Source organism: Apteryx mantelli, chromosome 6 (assembly GCF_036417845.1).
Source record: "Apteryx mantelli isolate bAptMan1 chromosome 6, bAptMan1.hap1, whole genome shotgun sequence".
NCBI lineage: Eukaryota > Metazoa > Chordata > Aves > Apterygiformes > Apterygidae > Apteryx > Apteryx mantelli.
The window spans coordinates 43,989,348-44,009,745 of NC_089983.1; the positions used below are offsets into that span (position 1 = coordinate 43,989,348).

Here is a 20,398-nt window from a genome sequence, read left to right on the forward strand (position 1 = left end):
GAAAGTCTCAGGCTTAGTCCTCAGTGATGGCCTGTAAGCCTGTGCAGCAACGGAGGTGTGCTGAGTAACAGAGTAACACTCTACAAAGATCAAAATGTTGGTGCATCTCAGAGGTGTGTGATTAGGCGAATTAAAGTCAGGGTTTGGCTGCAGTTCTAGAGTTTAAGTAGAGTTTAAGGTTCCACCAGTGTGGTTGTATCAATGTGCGTCACAGTTGTGCTAGCATGATCTGTCTCCAGGAGAACAGCAGTTACGGACCCCATGAGTTTGGGAGCACTGCTCGAACCATTTCTAACAGTGTGACTTCACCTGAAGGCAGAGAGTTGAGGTGTCTGTGCCTGTGGGTATTGAGATGACTGACTGTGACTGGGAAATCTGTTCAGTCCAGGCTGTAGGAGGTGTGAAACATTATTTGGCTGTGCTTCCGGAGAAGCCAAGAAGATTTTTTTTTTCTTCCTATTTCCACCTTATCTATGACTGAACAATTACCAGAGATGTGATGAGAACACTGTATGCAGAAAGTCATGCCATTGCCTTTTTTCTAAATGATTCTGAGGTCCATCTAAGTGGCAGTTATCTCTGCTTCTAATCAATGAAGCTGAAGCTAATATGCTAAGTGACCTTTCAGAAGAAAAAGGAGGTTGTGCCAATATTATACTTGAAGTTTGAGTCAGCTTTTGCACTTTATCATGTAGTTGGTTGCGTAAACTGTTACCTTATTGACTTGTATTGCCGCATCATTTTGTATTATATAAACCAAGTTAGGTGATTTTTAAAATTTGTCTTGGTTGCCAGTTGTAGTATTTTAATTGCCCAGGTACCATTAGTCTTGTATGATGGCCCTTCTTCATTTTAACGTTTGATTTCACATGATCTTCATGGCTCCTCAGTTTTATTTTCCATCTGACAGCAGATATCTCTGTTGATACTGAAAACACTCAGCCCTGTCTCCGCACCCCACTGACATTCATTGGGTTACACTTAAATATCTATGAGCAAGCTAAATTCTTTCTGTGATCTCAGATTTTTGTGCTTAGCTGAGTTTGGAGCTCTTATTACACCACTGCACCGGATGAACACTTCCCAGTTGGGTGAAGTCAACAGGATTTTTACTGCTGATTTCACTGCCTGTGGAATCAGGCCAGTTTACAACAGCCTGTTGGTTAGCAGGGGCTACTCTCTAATACTTTGCTTCTCTACATTTTTATAGTGCTTAGGAGTCTGATGGATGGAGCACTCAATTATTTAGCATCGATCAAGCCTTTTGGTTACAGCTTCTAAACAAACACTAGTATTGCCTATTTTTTTTCCAAATATATAAAATGTAATTCTCCTACATTAATGCACAAACTTCAAATAAGCATGTGTTGTAGCCTAACCAGCCCTTTTAATGAAATGGGTTTTGAATTGAAATTTTAAGTATGCATGAAGACAGTAAGATACCATTTGCAGTGTTAGGATTTCAATAACATATGGAATTAGCAGAGCTTTATTATATTTCTGTGTGTGCATGCACTCTGTTGAGTAAAAGTTGTAATAAATAAAAGTTCAAAGGTAAAATTTTATTGCTGTGCATGAGAAGAGAAAGAATAAATAAGAGTAATGTGATCATGCTCATATATGTTATGAATTTTGAACTGTCTATTAGAAAGTTTGTCAAAATGTGCTTATGTTTGAAAATACAGATTAAATCTGAAGGTTTTAATATTGTTCTTCCTTACATACATATTCCTTGAGAATATAAGTGTAAAATATCTCCTGCCGAAAGCAATAGTCATAAAATGACACATTCCCATTTTAATAGCTGAATAATCAGAACGGGAATATTTTCTAAGTTGCAGAGTGGTTATTGCTTTTTTCGTTGGAAGACTCTTTAGTGGTTGCAAACCAAGTTTTATCAGATATTCTCCAGTTTTCCTGTTTGAGTTCTTGCTTTTGAACAGTGTGTCCAAATGCCTCCTGACAGTCTTGACACTTCAGGGTGCTTAAAAAGAGAGAGGTTTTCATTTAATTTCATTTACCGATTCTGTATTTTCCTTTAATCTAGTAGTAAAGTTAAAATAGTGGTTCTGCAACAGTAGGCGAAAAACTCTTCGAGAACGACTAGTTTGTATCTCTCCAGGCCCATTACAGTTCATACATCTTTGTTTCTGCTTTGGAGCAGCACAAATAAAGTAATAGGTCAGCATGACAGATTTATTGGGAGGGTAGTTGTTGGCGTGGGTGCCTCTCAACTCAATGAACTACATTTGTCTGAAACGCTAGCTCAGCACGTAAGCTGAACTTCGGTACGTTTGAGAAAACCCTGCGTTGATGAAATTTTGACATCAAGGATAATTCCATCTCCTCCATTTTCTCTAGTCACTGTCCATTTACTTGGTCCCCTATCATCTTCCTCATTTGTCTACCTGTGAGCAGAGGGGCGCTCTGAGGAGATTACCGTTTCAGGGCAGTGGCCTTTTGTAGAAGTCTTTGAACACAGTCTTCAGGTTTTGGCTTTGCTGCTTGATGTGAGATGAGTCAGCAGCTGCAGGCATGTAGCATACTCTCTTTTGTTTTTGTGTGATGGGGTCAGCAGTTGATTTAATAGCAACGGTTCGGCTCAGACCTTACCCCTGCCTGATGGGGTAGGGACAAGGGACTTCCACTCTGTGCGAGATTTGAGAAGATGCGGTGGTGGAGCTTCAGCATAGCCTCTCAAGCTCTTGGGCTTCGTCTTCTGGTAGCTGCTGATCTGGTGGCTACACACATTTCCCAGGTGACTACAGTAATGCCAGCCAATGCTGTGGATGTGTTTAATTTTGCTGTGTAAACATTCAAATGACAGTATTCATCTTCATCAAAGCAGAGAAAAAGAATGAAAAATTTCCTGGGAAATAGTTTCACCAGCCTAAAGAAAAGAAAAAGTAGTATGCTGCCTTACCTAGACTAAAAAATCTAGAGCAAGCTTCAGGCAAGGGCTTTGTCTCAAGGCTGCTGCGAGTAATACACATCATTTTTCTCTGACGCACTAGTAGATCTGTTATCTGTTGCTTTTTAATTACACTATCCAAATACAAGGTCTTCACCTGCACTGCCTACTAGGAAAGATTTCTTCTTGGAAACAATGGGATTTTGTCTAAGTGAGAGGAATAATCACAAATTCCAGCTCTTAGACTTTTTTTTTGATGACTTTGAAACATTTTGGACTGTGAATAAAGGGGAGAAATGGTAGATTTTTTGAAAGAACAGTAATCAACTTTAAATCTATGTAAACTTTCTGGAGCAGTAGAATAACGAGAAACTTCTAAATAAACCTTGCACATTTTAGGTGATCATAAATGATTCCCTCCCTTAAATTTTTTTTGTTGATGCCATCCTAGCTGAACTGTAAGCAGGATTAGGCTGCTGTTACAGTATAATCAGTGAACTGGTTATAGAAGGTGGAGCAGTTTAGAGATCTGATGCACTTTAAATGGCGCTAAAGGAATGATGCACCACTGACTGTAAGTGTAGGCATAGTTATTAGTGATGTAATTAAAGTTCCACCTGTGTGGGCAAAGTGGAAGCACACTGCAAATGCAATATTTATTTTGGGTTGCCAACATTGTTTGATTTCTCCCCATCTTAAGTACTAAATGATCTACACAAAACACAGTAGGAATTAAACACTTCCATTCTTCTTTTTATTATAAAATGGTTTGAGGATAGCTCAGAGTGTATTAGCTGAGTGTAACTTAACCCATCTGAGAGCTGGCTTGCCACCCCGGTTCAGTTTGATACGTGCCAATATTGGTGTAACCAGTGATCATAGTTTTTGTTTTTTATTGCTTTTGTCAACAGTAGATTTCAGTCATTCATTTAGACTCTCAATTGATGATTGTTCTGTGTTATTGAGTATATTTTCTTCTTTATTTTGGTCTTTTTAAAGCCGTCTAACAGCATATTTTAATATCCCTCCATTCTGAGTTTTGTGGATGAATTAGAGACAAAATTGCAAAATAAAATACTAACTACTGTTGGTATTTCTGATAAAAATAGCCTAGCAATAGCCTAGTATTCAATCCTCCAAGTTTTGAACATTTCCTGATAGATTTTTGAAGCTCTTGGAATTGCTTTACAGGATTAGACCACACTTGGAGTCTGAACTAGAACATATTTTTGTGTTAACTGCTTCTAAATGAGCACTTATTTTTAAGTAGTTGGCATAAATCTAATTTTAATTTACTGTTTTCATTTTCTTTTGCATTGATCTTCTTTGTAGAGATTCAATTGCAGACTTGGAGAAAGATGTTTTCAAAGAGGCCAGATGGTATTTGCAATTATTTATTATCATTAGTGTTCACCGTATCTGAAAACAGGACTTTTGCCAACTTAGATAAACCATTTCTGCTCTACTGTTGTTTACAATATTTCAGTGTCTGATGTTAATTACAGATCACTCTTGGGGCAATTTTTGTGGCTAGGAAAAAAAAAGATTCTGTTTTTCCACAATATATGGCAAATCGCTAACACTTATTTTGGGAATGTAATTTGGATTTTGAATGATATCATGAACAAGCCATCAAAGTACATCATTAAGAGTAGCATATTGGACCAAAAGTCAGAGTAATCAGAACAATGGGTATAAAAGCATTGCACTTCTCCATGCACACACACAACTTTTTTTTTTTTTGGATCAATTATTAGAGCATAAAAATCTTGTAGGAGTGTATCATTGCCATTGTTTGTCCTTCTACTCTTTTCTATTGAGTTTTGAGAATGAAGATGGCACCTGAATTGTGCAAAAATAGAGTGTTTAGAATTTACAGCTGTGATGCATTGGGAATAAAACACCACCTTCTTTATTCTAAATTAAAATGCCCAAATACCGCCACTAAAGTTGTGCTGCCCCACTGTACAAATATATAAGGTGAGGTGGACTCTATATGCTCTTGGAATAAACAAGCTGACTCTTAATGATTGTTTTATCTTAAATTTTTGGAAATAAATGAATATTTTAGTAGCACATAATATTTTAATACATTTGACTAGTTCATGTAATTGGCTTCTACAATATTTTGTGTTAATTGACATTTTTCACAAAGCAATCCAGAGAAGGAAATAGAGGGACACCTGTTTCATAGTTATCCTGCAGCATCAATTTCAACCATAAATCTTAATTGTAATCAGTCTTGATCAACCCACCTGTGTAGATTCCTCCATTTGTATGTAGTAGGGGGTAATGCAGAAAAAGGAAAAAGAGGAAAAAAACCCCCCAGAACATTAATAAGGAATATGTTTAGTTCTTACATTTTACGCTTCCAGATTGCTGTGCTCTGTTAATTATCCGGAGCAGCTACTTGAATTCATATGCTCTTCTCCAAGAACACAATGAATGTAATTTTACTTTCAGATGCACCTGAGCAATTTCTCTTATTTCGGGAGGAGTTGTTCACCCATCCACGAGTTAGAATTCGTTCTTTTGCTTTCACTCCCCAGCCCAGCAGGTGCATGTGTAGGAAATTTCTTTAAATGACTAGTTGTGTTGGGACAAAGAAATACATGGTCTGCGTGGGACAAAGAAATACATGGCAGGCAACGTGTTAGGTAGGTAGCATGCCTGATAAGCTGTATCATTTTTTAACCTCTAGGCTGGTGGCTGCTGTATAATAGGGCAGAGTCTTACAGCTGGGATGCTCTCTGCAGCCTTGCTGGCTGCTCGCTGAAATGCCCCCCGGTGTTCCCTTCACTGAAGATTCCTCGGAGTCGCAAATCAATTTTATTACATATATTTATGTAAATAAAAAGGGATAAACAGGCCAAATTGCAGAAGGGGATATGAAGGAAAGAAAAACAAGTATCACTTCTTTCCGTACTCTTCAAAGTCTTTGCTCTCATAATCACCAAAGTGATCACACGCTGCCCCTTTTGAAACAGCCAAGGGACATGGTCATGGCCGGTGACATGGGGATTAGGGCAGAACTTCATGTTTTACAGTGATTTTTATAATGTATTTCCAGACATACTATTTCTTCTCCTAACTTACTTTCTACTGCTCTGTGTCTGTTTTTTCATACTTCTCTTTATCTTTTTACTTTCCTGTTTCCTTATTCTCCTGAAACTTTCTGCTGTATTCCTTATTCTTCACTGTGAATTATGCAGTTGAAAATTAGTTTTTACTTTACCTAATGCTGTATTCTGGCTCTGTTATTGTATCCACTTCTTTTTCTTTCTATTCATTGTCTTTCTTTTCTTTTTGTCTAGAATGTTTTACTTGCTGCATTTTTTCATAATTGCATTTTAACAAAGTTTTTCAACTCAAACCCTTAAGGATTGTGTCATCTGTTTTCTTTCTTTCTTTTTTGTCCTCAAGGATGATCCTGGCTATATTTGGACTTATTCCCTCTTTTCCCATGTGAATGATTTTTCTTCCTCTCAGTTTAATTTTTTTTCATGATAGATCTTTACCTCCATTCTTCTTCTTTGTTACTTCATTCTTCTTTTCTGTTACAAGGTTCTGATAATAGTGATGGACCGCTGCAATTAAATTTATTCCATACACCACTGCTTTCCTTGACAAACTGACATCGCTTGTCACAGATGTTCTTACCTATTGACTGGCATTAACAAAAGTCAACCAGGAGCCAAGAATTTCAGTCAAGTGTGACATTGGTCTTCCAGTCCAAAAGTCAATGTGTGCAGGAAGACTGAACACAGCAGCTTGTGGATTTAATAAGGTATCTCTAAAACTGGTAGTGCAACATGGAAGAAAAATCAGTGATGTTGCTAAAACATGAGTATATGCAAAGCAGCTATATCCAATTTCTCCTATTGTTATAGTTTGATTGTTATTGCTTTTAAATGTAACATTTCTGTTAGCTGATTAGATGTCTAGGCCAAGATTTTGTCATCAGACTGCTTTCTCTGAAGGAGATATGCAATTGCCGTCAGCAAACTGGCATACAGTCAATATGAATTTTTCTGAATTTACTACTGTCTGTTGACATCTTATTCTGTTACAGGCAAGTATTTAATCAAAGTTTATTGTCATTCTTTTCTGAGATTTAAATGGGACATAAAATTTAACGATATGTATAGTATTTTAGATGACGGCTTCATTATTTCCAGAGAACAATTTCAAATGCTACAAGGAGAAATATTGATGTCAAACTGGTAATTGTCATTAAATATGCAGCATTTTTGCAGCAGTCATTTGTGCACAAAATAAATTTTCGTTACTTCCTGGTAGCAATGGAAAGCCATCTAAAATGCAATTCCTTCATGTTGGGCCTTTCCCCACTGCAGAGGCCGGAGCTCCACACACACATGCAAAACTGAGATTTTTCCAAGTAATGTTTCAAATTTTCCATCGGAAAAAAATGAACAGGGTATAGTGGTGAATGGCAAAAGGAGGCTATTAATTTATTAAGTTGATCCTCTTTCAATTCCTACTGCCTAATGGGACTTGTTTTTTTGCTATTTTAGTCTTATCCTGTCCAGTCGACTTGGGTTCTTTGCCAGTCTGCATTTCTGTAATACCCTTTGCCGGAGCCATGAGGCACGTCAGTGGCAGGTGTAATTAAAGTGTGTCATGGGAGCTGAGTACTCAGGTCACTGGGAAGAATGAAAATAATATGCTGGAGCTGTGGTTTCTGGGAGGCATTATGTAAAATAAGCAGATGCAGTTTAATGTTGAACTGACTCGGAATGAAATGTTCCTGTTGATTTAATGCCTCACAACGGCAGGACCGTGGAAGTGCCTTGTCCTTTCAGGATTCAAAGGACAATAGGAAAATAATTAAGTTTTCTGGAAAAATACGCTCACTCTTTCAAAGAGAGTTCTATATTGTTCCTTCTTTTCTGGGAAGATTTTCATTCATATGAATATAGATGAACCAGAAATTTCATTCAGAATTTTATTTCTCTGTATGTGGTGGTGGTCGCTTGTTCACTTTCTTCATGACCTTTTCCCAGAATTCAAATTAGGGACCAGGCAATAAGGCAACCTTATTAGCAAATATACTTGCAATAATGCCATACTTGTCTTTTTCTTTTTTCCCCCCACAGTTATTACACCCTGATATTAGAAAAAACAGGATTAAATCCCTCCTATGTTGAAAATGTTTTCTGTTGAATTCATCTTATGTATTTAGTTTTAATCATTAATTAAAAAGTTAAGTGAGCAAGTAATGAATACTTGAAGGGAGCCAATGAAGATGGTGGCCTACTGATGGAAGGTTAGATTCGATGAGCTGGATCCAGTCCAAGCTAACTAGTCTTTTTTTTTTTTTTTTTTTGAAATTGCCTATTGTCCTTTTGTCTTTGACTGCTCTATTTACTAATGAACAGTCTTCAAAGTTTATTCTGCCACTGCAGATCGCACCCAGTGTACAGTTTCCCATGAAGAGCCCTGCTTTGGGCTCTATGTAGGAAAGACCAGTGATCTGAAGAAGTACTGCTCTGCTCTGAACTGCCACTAAATGTAATTCCTGGGTAGCCCAAGATGAACTTCAGAGCAACGTTGTCAGTTCTCACGCAAAAAATTCTGATAGGGAGCTAAGTTGCAACTGTTGTTATCAGTACTATCCCCCTCCCTATTTTTCCTGAAAGCATTCCAGACTGGGATCCTTGTGATGTGATCTGCCATCCCACTGCTCTCCATGGCTGGTTTCAAATGCTACATCTTGAGACCTAAATACCTGCTTAGAGGGGAATTCATATTGTGTTTAGATGCATTATATAGGTGCTTAAAGACATTAGTGTTATTTAGCAGAGAGAGCAAACCTCCTCTAGAAAGATTATTCAGAATATCTGAGATAAGAATTATACCTTTAAGCTACTGGGTGAACAGTTAGAAAGCTCTGGGGACTGTAATATCCCCTGTAAATCTGTGACAATGCATAAAGCACATTTCAGATGTATCCTATTTTAGTATTTTTCATGGAAAATGAAAGATTATTGCCTTCTTTTCTAATATATAGTAGTTTTCTGAGAATTCTCTGCTAGGCAGCTGGTACAGAAGACCGTAACCCTTCTGTATTAATACAAACTAGTAATTAAACTTGAACACAGTGAATAGAACCTTAAAGTAATTCACAGAAGTGAATGTAGAATTGCACCTTCAAGCACTTGGTGGTAAACTGTTTACAGCAAAACTCAAATCTTCCTTTCTTTGCTGAGGAACCATGGATTGCAGCCTTTGTTTGCAGCGCTACTGTTGTTGCTGTTGTTTGCTGTAAATCCAATGTGAAAAAAAACCTCTGGGAGAATAAGTGGAAAGAGGATTTTTCTCCTTTGCCTCACTTCCCATGATACGGTTGCTTTAAAATCTGTGGAATCAGAATGGGGGAGTACAAGTGCCTCCTTTTAACCTAGGCTCACAGGTGGAAAAAGCCACCCCCAAGGAGACCAAAGTGTTTGGTGCTCTCTTCTGAGTAAAGTGGTACGTGCTTAGAGAAGGTCTTTTATAAAGTCAGATTAAACCAGTGGAAAAGCTTCAGTGGCTTTCAACAAATGTGGTTCTCTTTAATACTTATATCTGTCATACAATCTGATTGCTTGAAAATTTGGACTAAATCCAAAATTCACTTCTTGATGGCATTCCCTTGCCATAAAGTCCATATGTAATGAATGTATGGGGAGGAGGGATGCGTGCTTGCTGTGGCTGGTGTCTATGGTGGCACCCCAGGCCTGCGACCCATCTCGTGCCTTGTTGCTCAGCAGCCTGTTGCTGGCTGTGCAAATGCCTCCTTTGCTTCTTTCCTGGGAATACAATGGTGGGAAAGGAGGATAGATGTTTTACCAAAGAGCATTTCACCAAAGCATGTAATCTCATGATGTTACTGTAACAATAATTCCTAAAATCAAGCCTGACCGGGATGCCCTCATGTTATCTGCTGCTATACAGACAAGCTGTCAAAATCTTAGCAGGGATTTTGACACTAAAATAACTCAAGGAGACAGTTGGAATGAGGCTTACGGGTTTATTTGGGATTTTACGTTATTTTTCTCTAAAGATAGTTCTCAGTGTTACATGAGCATCCAAAGCAGCAGCGGTGATAATGGGCAAGTCTGAGTGGGTGAGTAAGCATGGTTTGCAGGGATTGCCAAATGCCGTACAGCTGTACACCTGTGCTCCTCAGGAATGGGGACTGTCTTGAAGGAAGGTTTGGTCTCAGTTTTGTTATTGAGCAGATTTAGAATAGCACTACAATGACTGGGTGTATCTAGCACTACAATGACTGGGTGTATCGAGCATTTCCTGATGAACATAGGCAAGTGCAAGGGAAAAAAAGGACAAAAAAATGTGTATTTTTAAATCTCTTGCATTCTGATTGCCTGCTAGATTCTCTGTTACTTCTCATAATATGCTTGAAAAGTTTTATTTGTGCCTCAGGGGCAATAAGCCTGTCTTCATCTAGGGATGCAACTGCAGATAATACCACTGTGCTATTGACAGCTTGATGTAGTCTTGCTAGCAGCCTGCCTGCCTCTCTTCTTTACTCACCGGTACATGTGTTGTCTTGTAAAAGCAATACAGATTTTTACCCTCTTAGTTATAATTGCGTTCTGGGCTGCCTCGTTACAGACCTCTGTTCCTGTAGCATGTGAGGTGAGAGAACCAGCATTATTCTGATGTTGCCATTATGAATTTTAATTTTTTCCTACATATAATTGAGCCTGAATAGTCATTATGTTTTCTTCTAGATTCATAATTAAAGAAACCTCAAAGGAAAGCATCGTAACTATTATAAGGGCAAAAGAGGTAACATTTAGAGTGAGCTTGTTGCTTATAAACAGCTCAATTTGAGCTTCAAGAAATTTCAGATTTGTAACTGAAAATTCATGAGGCCCAGCAGCACCAAGCAAGAGAACAGTGTAGCAAAGTCAATCATATCTGTCCATTGTTTACAGAGTTAATTTCTGCTATCATTTGAATTATATCTGCAAAACATTAGGTGTAATTCAATGCCAAAAAAATCATGAATCATTTCATCTCATTTTCATGAAATATGATCAATTATGCTTTTGTCATAAATCCTATGTAATTAATAAAATTACTGGACATTTCCTTTGTTATTTTTAAATAAAACTATATTTTACTTTGCTTTTTAGGCCATAGGCATTGAAGGGTGTATCTGTTCATCTGGCTTTCTGTGTAGTATGTATGTTTGGATCATATCAATGGTGGAAAGCCACACTCATACATACCTGAGGTCTCTGTCTCATCCCTTTTTTGCCATGGAACTCATAGGCAGTTTTATTCCTCTCCCACTCTAGGAAACTTGTGTATTCACTGGTGTCTTCCTTTCCCTAGGCCTGAGAAGGAGGAGGTATGGCTGGGACGTTAGTAAGCTGCTCCCATCTCCGTTCTCAGTTTTAGAGAGATGCTTCTTGTCGGGAATGATGGTTTTGTTCCCAGTCCCTTGGTTCATCTCCAATAGCAAATATTTCCTTTTGGGGCAGGGGTGGTCCAGCAGATCCGTTTTTCTGGATTTCCTGGGATTTGAGTGAGAAGCACACTTGGAAATGGTGCATGGCTAATTCTGTGATGTTGAAGAAGAATGACCAAAATGTCTATCAGACACTTCTGTGGCCTGCATGTGGGAGAACACACCTTCTGTGGGGACCTGCACAGTTCTCATTGTGAAAAATAAATTGTATAGATGCAGATACCTGGAAGATATGGGGCTTGTGGTGGTAATTGATTTTATAGTTTTTTACTGATTGAATCATCTTGTTCCTTCATGGTTGCCACCTTTATGAAGCAGACTATAGCCAAGAGGTTGTACATCAAACTTAAACCGCATTTTTCTTTTTTGCTTTTCTGAAGAAATATCTCAGTTGGTTGTTTGAGTACTTTACTTTCAAGCCTGAAAGCCTAATCAAATGTTCTTTTATGGTATATTCTTCCATTGGCAGACATGCATGTAACGTAAAGTCTGTCTGTGTGATGCAGACCATGGATATTGAACCGAGGCTAAACTTCGTCCGTGTTTTTATTTAATTTTATCTTGTTTGTTCCAGGTGAAGAAGTACCACAAAACCTTTGCTCAGAGCTTCTCCGTCCTGAAATAGTGGCTTGTGAAGTACCTTGTGCCACAGATTGCGTCGTCAGCGAATGGTCACAGTGGTCTCCATGTTCCCAGTCGTGTTCCAGTAAAAACGCTGAGGGGAGTCAAAGCAGAAGTAGGTCTATCTTGGCCCTTCCTGCAGAGGGTGAGTGGTAATATTTCAGATTGGTCACTGCGTGTTCATTCAAGGAGTTGGCTTGCATTCCTCTGCCAAACCGTATTTGGATCAGAGCTAACCCCAGTACTGTAACGATGACAAAAAATAGCACTTGTCTGTGCTTTATGCCTAGCAACTAAAAGATCTTTACAGGCTTGAATTAATGCATGTGTTACTTGGAGAAATTCTGCCACAGTTCAAAATTATTTACTTTAGCCTATAAATTATTGAATATTAAAGGCCTAGTCTGGGCTGAATATGCTTCAGCTGCATCCTACCCTAATGAAATTACTGAATGACCTAAACTCCTCATACAAGTGTTTTTATATAGGAACATATTATTACTGATTTAGAAAGGAGGAAGCTGTGAAAATGAGGAAATAGAAAAGGACCTTTATTATTATTGCAAACCTAAAATATGTTGGTCTTATTTTTCTGTTGGAGTGAGTAAATTGCCCTTGATGAATTTATATAATTTCCTCTGGATCTTCATTGACACATCATCTATCTGGATTTAAACATTTCAACATTACGGTGATAGTTTTTTACACAAACTATATCTTAATAGAATTATAGTCTTCCAACTGTAGTTACGCATATAGTAACTCATTGAGTGTGTTGGTTTATCACACAGGATTGGAGTGATACCATACTGAGTGCATAAAAATTCATAAAACAGTAACAGGTCCAGCAGACTAAAGCCTAGTTGACACAAAAGAAAATATTATTGCCAGTGCTATGTGCAGCTAATCCAGCAGCAAAACACCTCAGATGCAAATCTAGTCTGGGACAAGCACTGTTAAATGCTATTTTGGAAATTGTCGTTAAAACCTCCTTACTGGAGCAGTGTAAGGACTTGATCTTGAAAACCCTTACTCATGTGAATGGTCTCTATTCATATAAACATCCTTATGCACTTGTAAAGAAAATTGGAATCCTTCAGGATGAAAACTGCTATGTAATTGTAGATTGATAATAACTACTTCAAAAAAAGTGTATTAGCTAGAGAATAATTCAAATGAAAAATAAAGTTTTCTTTGTATATTCCATGGAGGGGACAAAATGCAAATAACAGGTAAACATGGAATTAAAAAAGTAGAGGAAAGTCTGAATAATTGTTATGTTAAGGAATGAAGACCAGAAGTACTGAGATCTTAAAAATATGTAGCCTGAAAACAGTAAACTAAAAATGGCATGCTTTGAACTGAACACTTCAAATTCCTCAAAAAGGAATAATTAACTAATAAAACTCTAACTTTTTCTGAACATCATAAGCAATGAATGTAATAGCTTCCTATACAGTGTCACACAGCTACATAGAGATACTTAGTAGTTGATCAGACTTTGCGAGTGAACGGCGACTAAAGCAGAAATGGATTTATTGTTTTTAGCCCTGCAGTACTAAGGTTACGTTGGTACTCCGTTAGCCTTAGTTACTGTGTTACCTGCTTTCCCCAACTCTTTCATACCCAGCTCATAAGCGAGCCCCCAGCTTTGGCAGAGCTCCAGTAACACCACAGTTCCCATTTCATTCGTTCTCTAGCAACTGCGACAGGAGTAGCCCTGGCTCTCGTCCCTGAAGGTCTTCTGGATCCCACCTCACGGACTGACTCCAGTTCAAACCCTGGGGGCATTTTCTCCAAGCTGTTCACCAGATCCCATAGTATGAGGACTAGGGGGCAGCTGATGAAACTAGAGGAGGTTGGTTTAAAACAGATTAAAAAGATGCTTCTTCACACACTGGGTAGCAAACTTGTGCAATTCGGTGCTGAAGGAGATTGTGGAGGCAGACAGTATCAGCAGGTTCAAAATGGATTAGACCAATTTGTGGGCAACAGGTCTGTAAATGACTACTAAAAAGGGCTTGGCGGGGATGTACTCTCCAGCATTTCTTGTACAACCGTTGCGAGTGAGCTGCAGAAAGTGGCCAGGCTCTTGTGCTCTCCCTAAGCAGCATCTCCTGCTGTCAGTTTTGGAGACAGAATATTAGGCTGGATGGGCTATACCTTCTCTTACATTCTTAAGTTAAATTGCCTCATGATTACCCTCCACTACTTAGGAGAGCTTGCTTACCACTGGCATTCCAAAAAAAAAAAAAAACACAACAAAGAAACAAACCCTTGGTTTTCCCTGGGAAGCCATAATTTGCTCTGCATTATATAGAAAGGCATATTTGCAAATTTTTCATAGTCATCTTTTCTTTTTTTCTGTCTGGTGGATGCTAGACATTTTACCATTTGCTTTTTACATTTGTTACATTTGCTCAAACATGCAAGAGCAATAACTGGTCTGCAGTTTTCCTGCCAAGGAGAACTTTTCAGGAAAGTAAGCTAGCTGGGTGGGCTAGTTTATCTTCCCATTTTTCACTCCATCATGGTACTAAACCGTTCAGAGAGTGAACGCAATGCGGAACAGTCCATTCTCATGAAAAGAAGAGAAAGAGGACAGTAATGGACTTGATTATCCAAATCAGCGTGCTGCTTAGGAAATTACCACCTTTCTTTTTCTTTTCTCCGTGTTACTGATTGGGGCCGTTTGGGGTTCCACATTATGTGAAAAGGCGCAGTCCTGCAAGGTGGTGAGCGTCCCTTTGAGGAGCAATAGGCCTTCATCTCCCGTTGATTTTAGTGGGGCATAAAGGTGCTCTCTGCCTTCTGGATTCTGACCCCAACACTTTTTTTTTTTTTTTTTTTTTTTTTTTAAGAACTGAAAACTTGTAACTTTAATTTTAATGCACTTTTGCTATGTCACAAGTTGCCAAATTTTCCCTCTTGGAGGAGAAAGGTTTTGATTTTAGTCATTTTTGCTTCTTTCTTCCTGAAATGACAATACTTACTGTTAGGATTTCACTGCATTACTTCCTAGCTTTTGAGCTGTGAACGTCTGATTCTTTTATGGAATAAATTCAGGTTGCTGGTTGGAATTGCAGTAGTTTAGCAAAATCTTTGGATGCCAGTTCGAAAGAGGCTGCCTCAGAAAAGTGAGGCTTCAAACTCAAAACCTATCTTTCAAGACTTTCCCCCTTGATTTGCAGATGAGGGTATCAAATGATACATGTACAGAACCTCCAAGACTGTGGTGCAGAATTGTATACAGCTCAGCTCTTTTGGTCAATGCATGAAGGGAATCCATATATTGGAAAAAAATGCTCCTCCTTGGGAAATTAGTAAGGAGAATGAGCATAAAAATAAAGCTTAATTTGTCTTTAAACCTAACTATGTGTTTGCTGCGTGATCCTGGCATTTAAATGGAGTCAATGTGGCTGTGTGTAGGAGTATCAGTAAGGTAACTCAGAAATACACTTTGCCTATTTCTGTTTTCATTATATGTTGGAATACAATTTTATGCAAGGCTAGTTTAATGGAGAAACAATATTTTAGAAGGTTGTTATTGCAGCCATAAAGGTCAGCAGCTTTATTTAAGCTTTATTTATTTATTTATTTATAACGGGGGGGGGGGGGAAGGTATTAAGCAGAACTGTCATTTCTATGTATTTTTCCATGATTTCCTTTTGCCAAATGTTATAAGGTAAAATATCGTACTGCCTTGACCATTTCCAGGTGGAAAAGCCTGTCCCCCTGCCCGAGCCCTGCAGGAGCACCGTTTGTGTAACGAGCACCCGTGTGTACCTCTCTTCTGGGAAACGTCCCCCTGGAGCGCCTGCTCCGAAGGGGCGCTGGGATCCGCGCTCAACGCCACTGTGGCCTGGAGCCGAGAAGCTGCCTGCGGAGTGGGCGTGCAGACCAGGAGGGTCTTCTGCACCAAGAGCGGTTCTGGCCAGGTTACAACCAAAAGGTATTTAAGAAGGTTTAGGTTAGTAGCGTTAGGTTAGAGCAGTGAGGTGGTGTTTAGGTTGCTACAGCTTTATATAGCTTGAGTGACTATTTATAGTTAAAATAGATAAAATATGAAAGTGTTTTCAACTGATTTAGGGAAACTACAGCTTTGAAAATAGTTTTATTTCTGGACGAGTTCTCCACTCTTCCTTCACTACTGTGAAAGGGATACTAATATATAGCAAAAATAAATAGCTAACCTCTTTTTAATTCTGTATGTAAAAGTAAGGAAAAAACACTTTTCAGTGGCACAGAATTTTTCTATAGCTTTTCTAATATTCTTGTTCACAGTTTTCGCAAATGTTTTTCCTGAAAGACAGTTGTGAGGGTAATATAAACTAGATCCAAACATAGCATTCATCAATACATTACTATCAATGCTCTAATACAATGCAATGTCTATTTATTTTTTTATTTTATTTACCCCATAATAAGGCAGAACAATATGTGTCATATATATCATTCTGTCGATTTGTATGGCTTTAGTATTGTGGTATCAACACAGTAAAATTATGTATTCTGCAGTAAACATATTCTGAATTTTGATTTGCTTTACTAAACTAGGCAAAAGAGTAGCACAGATGTTTTCCCTAATATAAAAAAATTAAGATACTGCTAATTATTTTTGCACTGTTAATGAGTCTAGAGACTTACAGCTGAGTTTCATTTCTTATTGTAGCTCTCAAAACAATCCGGTTCATATAAGCAGACTGTGTTGATTTCAGTAAAGTTAATTAAAATTCTTGAGGTTAATGAGATTAATTAAATAAAAGGAAAGAAATCCAGTATTCATTTATAGCTAGCGTCCATTGATATGCTGTAACTTTGCCTGCTTAAACATATTGTTTATAGTTCTGTGTAATGTCTAAAATAGCTGTTTGTCCCCTTCACTTTTGAGATAGTCTAAGGGGAAGTGGAATTGAAAGGGGAGAGTAAATATTCCCAGGAAGCACGGCTATGAGAAGGGGAGAGGAGAGCCCCAGCCCTCTTCCCCTCCCGCAGTGCCGTGCGGAATGGGCGCCCTTGAGCTGATCTGCAGTTGCCAAAACGGAGTAAGATTTTTCGCAGACATATTTTATATTAGAGTTTATGAAGGCTGATCCAAAGTAACGTTGGGTTTAAAACTGCTGCAGCTTTAGTGCACTAGTGATACGGCTTCAGGAATAGGTTATATTATGTCAATAAATAACCTTTGCGTGTTGGCATACTGAATTTTTCCTATTATGTGGTTTTCCTGATTTCATGAAGAAAAATTACATGGTATCTAATGAAGGTGCAAGCCAAAGACAGCTGAATAAAACCAAGAACTGTGCAGAAAAACATTTCCACATCTTGCTGGTTAGGTAACAGAATTCTACCTTCTAGAATAATCATGCTTAATGAGAAGAAATGTCTCTTTGTATTTATTTTCTTTTAAATTATGCTGCTAAGTATCTGATTACCATCTCGGTCATGGAATCATGACTTTAAGATTTATTTTTTTCCTATCATGGTTTAGTGGCATATTCCTTTTCTAAATGTACTCATTTGGTTACATGCATTCCTAGGTATTGTCGAGCAGTCTGTCTACAGGAAATTAGTAAAAATTAGAAAAGACTAATTCTCTCTATGTTCCCCCACTTGAAATGCACGATGTGCCAGATCCCAGAATATTGCCCCTTTGCCACCCTTCCAGTTTTTAATTATTAACTGTTTCTGAAATTTTTATAAGAATATTCATTACATTTTCTTCATTTAGGATTTAAAAATGAATAAAAAATCACAAAGGTCTTATTACTAAATTATGTTATATAACATTTCGAATAAAAATCTAGGCCTCAGTCCTGAGCTGTGCCTGAAGATTCCTATCACGCCTCAGGAAGGGGACCACAAAAATCACTTTAAGCTGCTTTGTATTTCCTAAAGGTTGACAGTTGAGGAGTGTCGTATCAGTCCTTATACACACCTGTAAGTGGTTTGAAGGCTCTTGTGCATTGTGCTAAAAACCGACAGGACTATTTGGTAAACACAACTATTCACTTTCTTCAGTAATAAATATATCTCTTTTGCTTCAGGGAGCATCATGTTTTAGGCATCGTATAGAAAGTAACATTTAGTCTTTAGTCATCAGGTCAAACTTCACATTTTTTTTTTAATCTAAGCAAGTGTGCTAAATTGAGTCTGGTTACATGAGTGCAAAAGAGAAGAAAAGGGAGGCTTGCTGTGAGCAGAAGTGAGATCTCTGTTATGGCACTACGCTCACAGCCCGATGAGCGTCTTAGGAGTAAAATGTTTCCCCACAGTTTGATTTCTGATTGATGATGTGCTGTCTTTGTGTTCATACTGATAGATGTCCAGACTCCATCAGACCTGAAATGGTGCGACCATGTCTTCTGCTCTGCAAGAAAGATTGTGTTGTTACGCCTTTCAGTGAGTGGACTCGCTGCCCAACAGCATGTCAACCCGGTAAGCCTTTAAAATGAGAATGAAATTTTAGGCAAGCTGTTAAAACCATAATGTTATTCCTGGTGTTTTCAAATCATGTTTTCAAGAATATTCATGTGGCTCACAGTATGTGTTAAATAATGAACCCACAGGTGAGCAAATGAGTCTTCATATCTTCTGAGTTTAGGCTCAGATAAGTAACAATTGTCTTGAGGAAAAAGTCTATCTTATTAGATAACCAAGTTCTTTACCCACTCCTAAACATGTTTTTCAAGCAACTCATTCATGTTCAAACTATTTTTTAAATCAGAAGACCACTTAGAGGAGATCCTAGCTTATTTTAAATTTGGGTAAACCATGTTTGCCTGTGATTTTACTGTGTTCCCCCTGATTTCAAACTGTGCCTTGCTGTCAGTTGTCTAAGATCCTGTCGTGAGGGCTCCTGACCTGGGAGCTGTCCCTCCACCTGCAACCATGTTCACCTCGCAGAGGCACGTCATCTTCAGACACTTTGACTCTGGGCTATTAGAGAAAGAAATTTTCATAACATATCCAGGCTCTGAGATTCTATTAGAAATATATGGTGTTGCATTAATATGGAAGGAATTGCCACTCTGAATTGCAGTTTTTGAATTTTTGTTGCCAAGTCTTCTAGCTACATCTGAAAGGCAGATACTTCATGTTTTCACGTGAGGAGGGAGGAACTGGGCAGAGAGCTCTAAGATGAAACCTGAAAGATTTCTCCCAATTTGGTGTATTTAATCCATGCCTCGATGCCAAACAGGGAAATGAGGGGAACCAGACGACACCAGGAGCAGAGGGGTGCCTGCAGCCCCATGAGGATTTCCTAGACTCCCAGGCATCTTGAGTTCACTACTGCTGCCTTCGCTTTGAAGTTTTTGCTGGGGCTTTAGCAGTTCCCTGTTCTCCAGGGTTTCTTTCCAGTTCTGTTTCCTGGCAGCAGAAGCTGCTATAGCAGGTCTTGGGGATTTCACGCACGGACTTGGGCAGCTGCCAGCATGTGTAATGCTGAAATGGGAAATGCCTGCACCAGGGCAAACATAAGTGAGCAGCGATGCCACATTAGTGAACAGAGAGAGACAGAAAGGATCCGCAAATACCTGAGCCCCTCCTTTTCTCACAGTGCACTTCCGTGGGGCGCCTGCAAAAGGGCGTGCGGGATGTAAGCGTAATGCGCCGGGTGGTCAGGGAGGGTTCCTTCGTGCGGGGAAGGCAGAGCTGGATAGGGGTTTTCCACTGAAAGAAGGGGCTGAGCAAGAGACCAAATCAGGGGAAGGAGCTCTGGCAGCTAAGAATCCCTTGGGTGGAAGTAGAGTGATGCATAGAAAACCCTGCTCACACAGATAAGAGTAGGTGGTAACAGCTGGGCTTCCTTATATGGCATATTTCCCTGCTGCTGTGTGTGTTGTTTTTTTTTAATATATATTTCTAACCAAGTTCTCTAAGGCTCATCATAAACTTCTGATCAAACCCACGTGCATATGCACACGCAGAGGCATTCCTTTGCAAAATTAGAGAATCTAGTAGTTTCTAGGGCATTCATTTGAGTGAGTTCTGAACTTGGGAGTTTATTGATGCTGATGTGTTTAAGGGGATTTGGGTCCTTAGGAACAGATTTGGACATGTAAATTCTCTTTCATTTGAAATTCCTTCTGTGCTTCTGCCTGCAAAGTCTGAAGTCCAAGTCCCCAACATTGTATTGATATATATGAAATTGCTAAACTATGTGAAATGTATTTCTCCTGACAAACTTAGGTGTGTATACAGGGTTGGGCAAATCGCTCCTGTGCTTTGCAGTGTTTCTTTCATCTAGCTGGTAAGCTTTTGTATGGTAGATGTTTAGCAAAGTTTCTTTATAATGACCTGGTGTTGTTTTTTGTGACAATTCTGTGTGTTTCAGTAATTGTTCAGATGAAAGTCCTCCA

At 38.7% G+C, this 20,398-nt stretch overlaps 1 protein-coding gene across 1 annotated transcript in view; it reads left to right on the plus strand.

The window, feature by feature from the left end:
* Window positions 1–20,398, plus strand: part of THSD7B (thrombospondin type 1 domain containing 7B) — a 219,498-nt gene that overhangs the window by 49,176 nt on the left and 149,924 nt on the right. Inside the window, exons 7-9 of the mRNA XM_067298639.1 lie at window positions 11,989–12,180; window positions 15,753–15,987; window positions 18,358–18,473. Coding sequence (XP_067154740.1) covers window positions 11,989–12,180; window positions 15,753–15,987; window positions 18,358–18,473 — 543 coding nt within the window. The remainder of the gene's footprint in view (window positions 1–11,988; window positions 12,181–15,752; window positions 15,988–18,357; window positions 18,474–20,398) is intronic.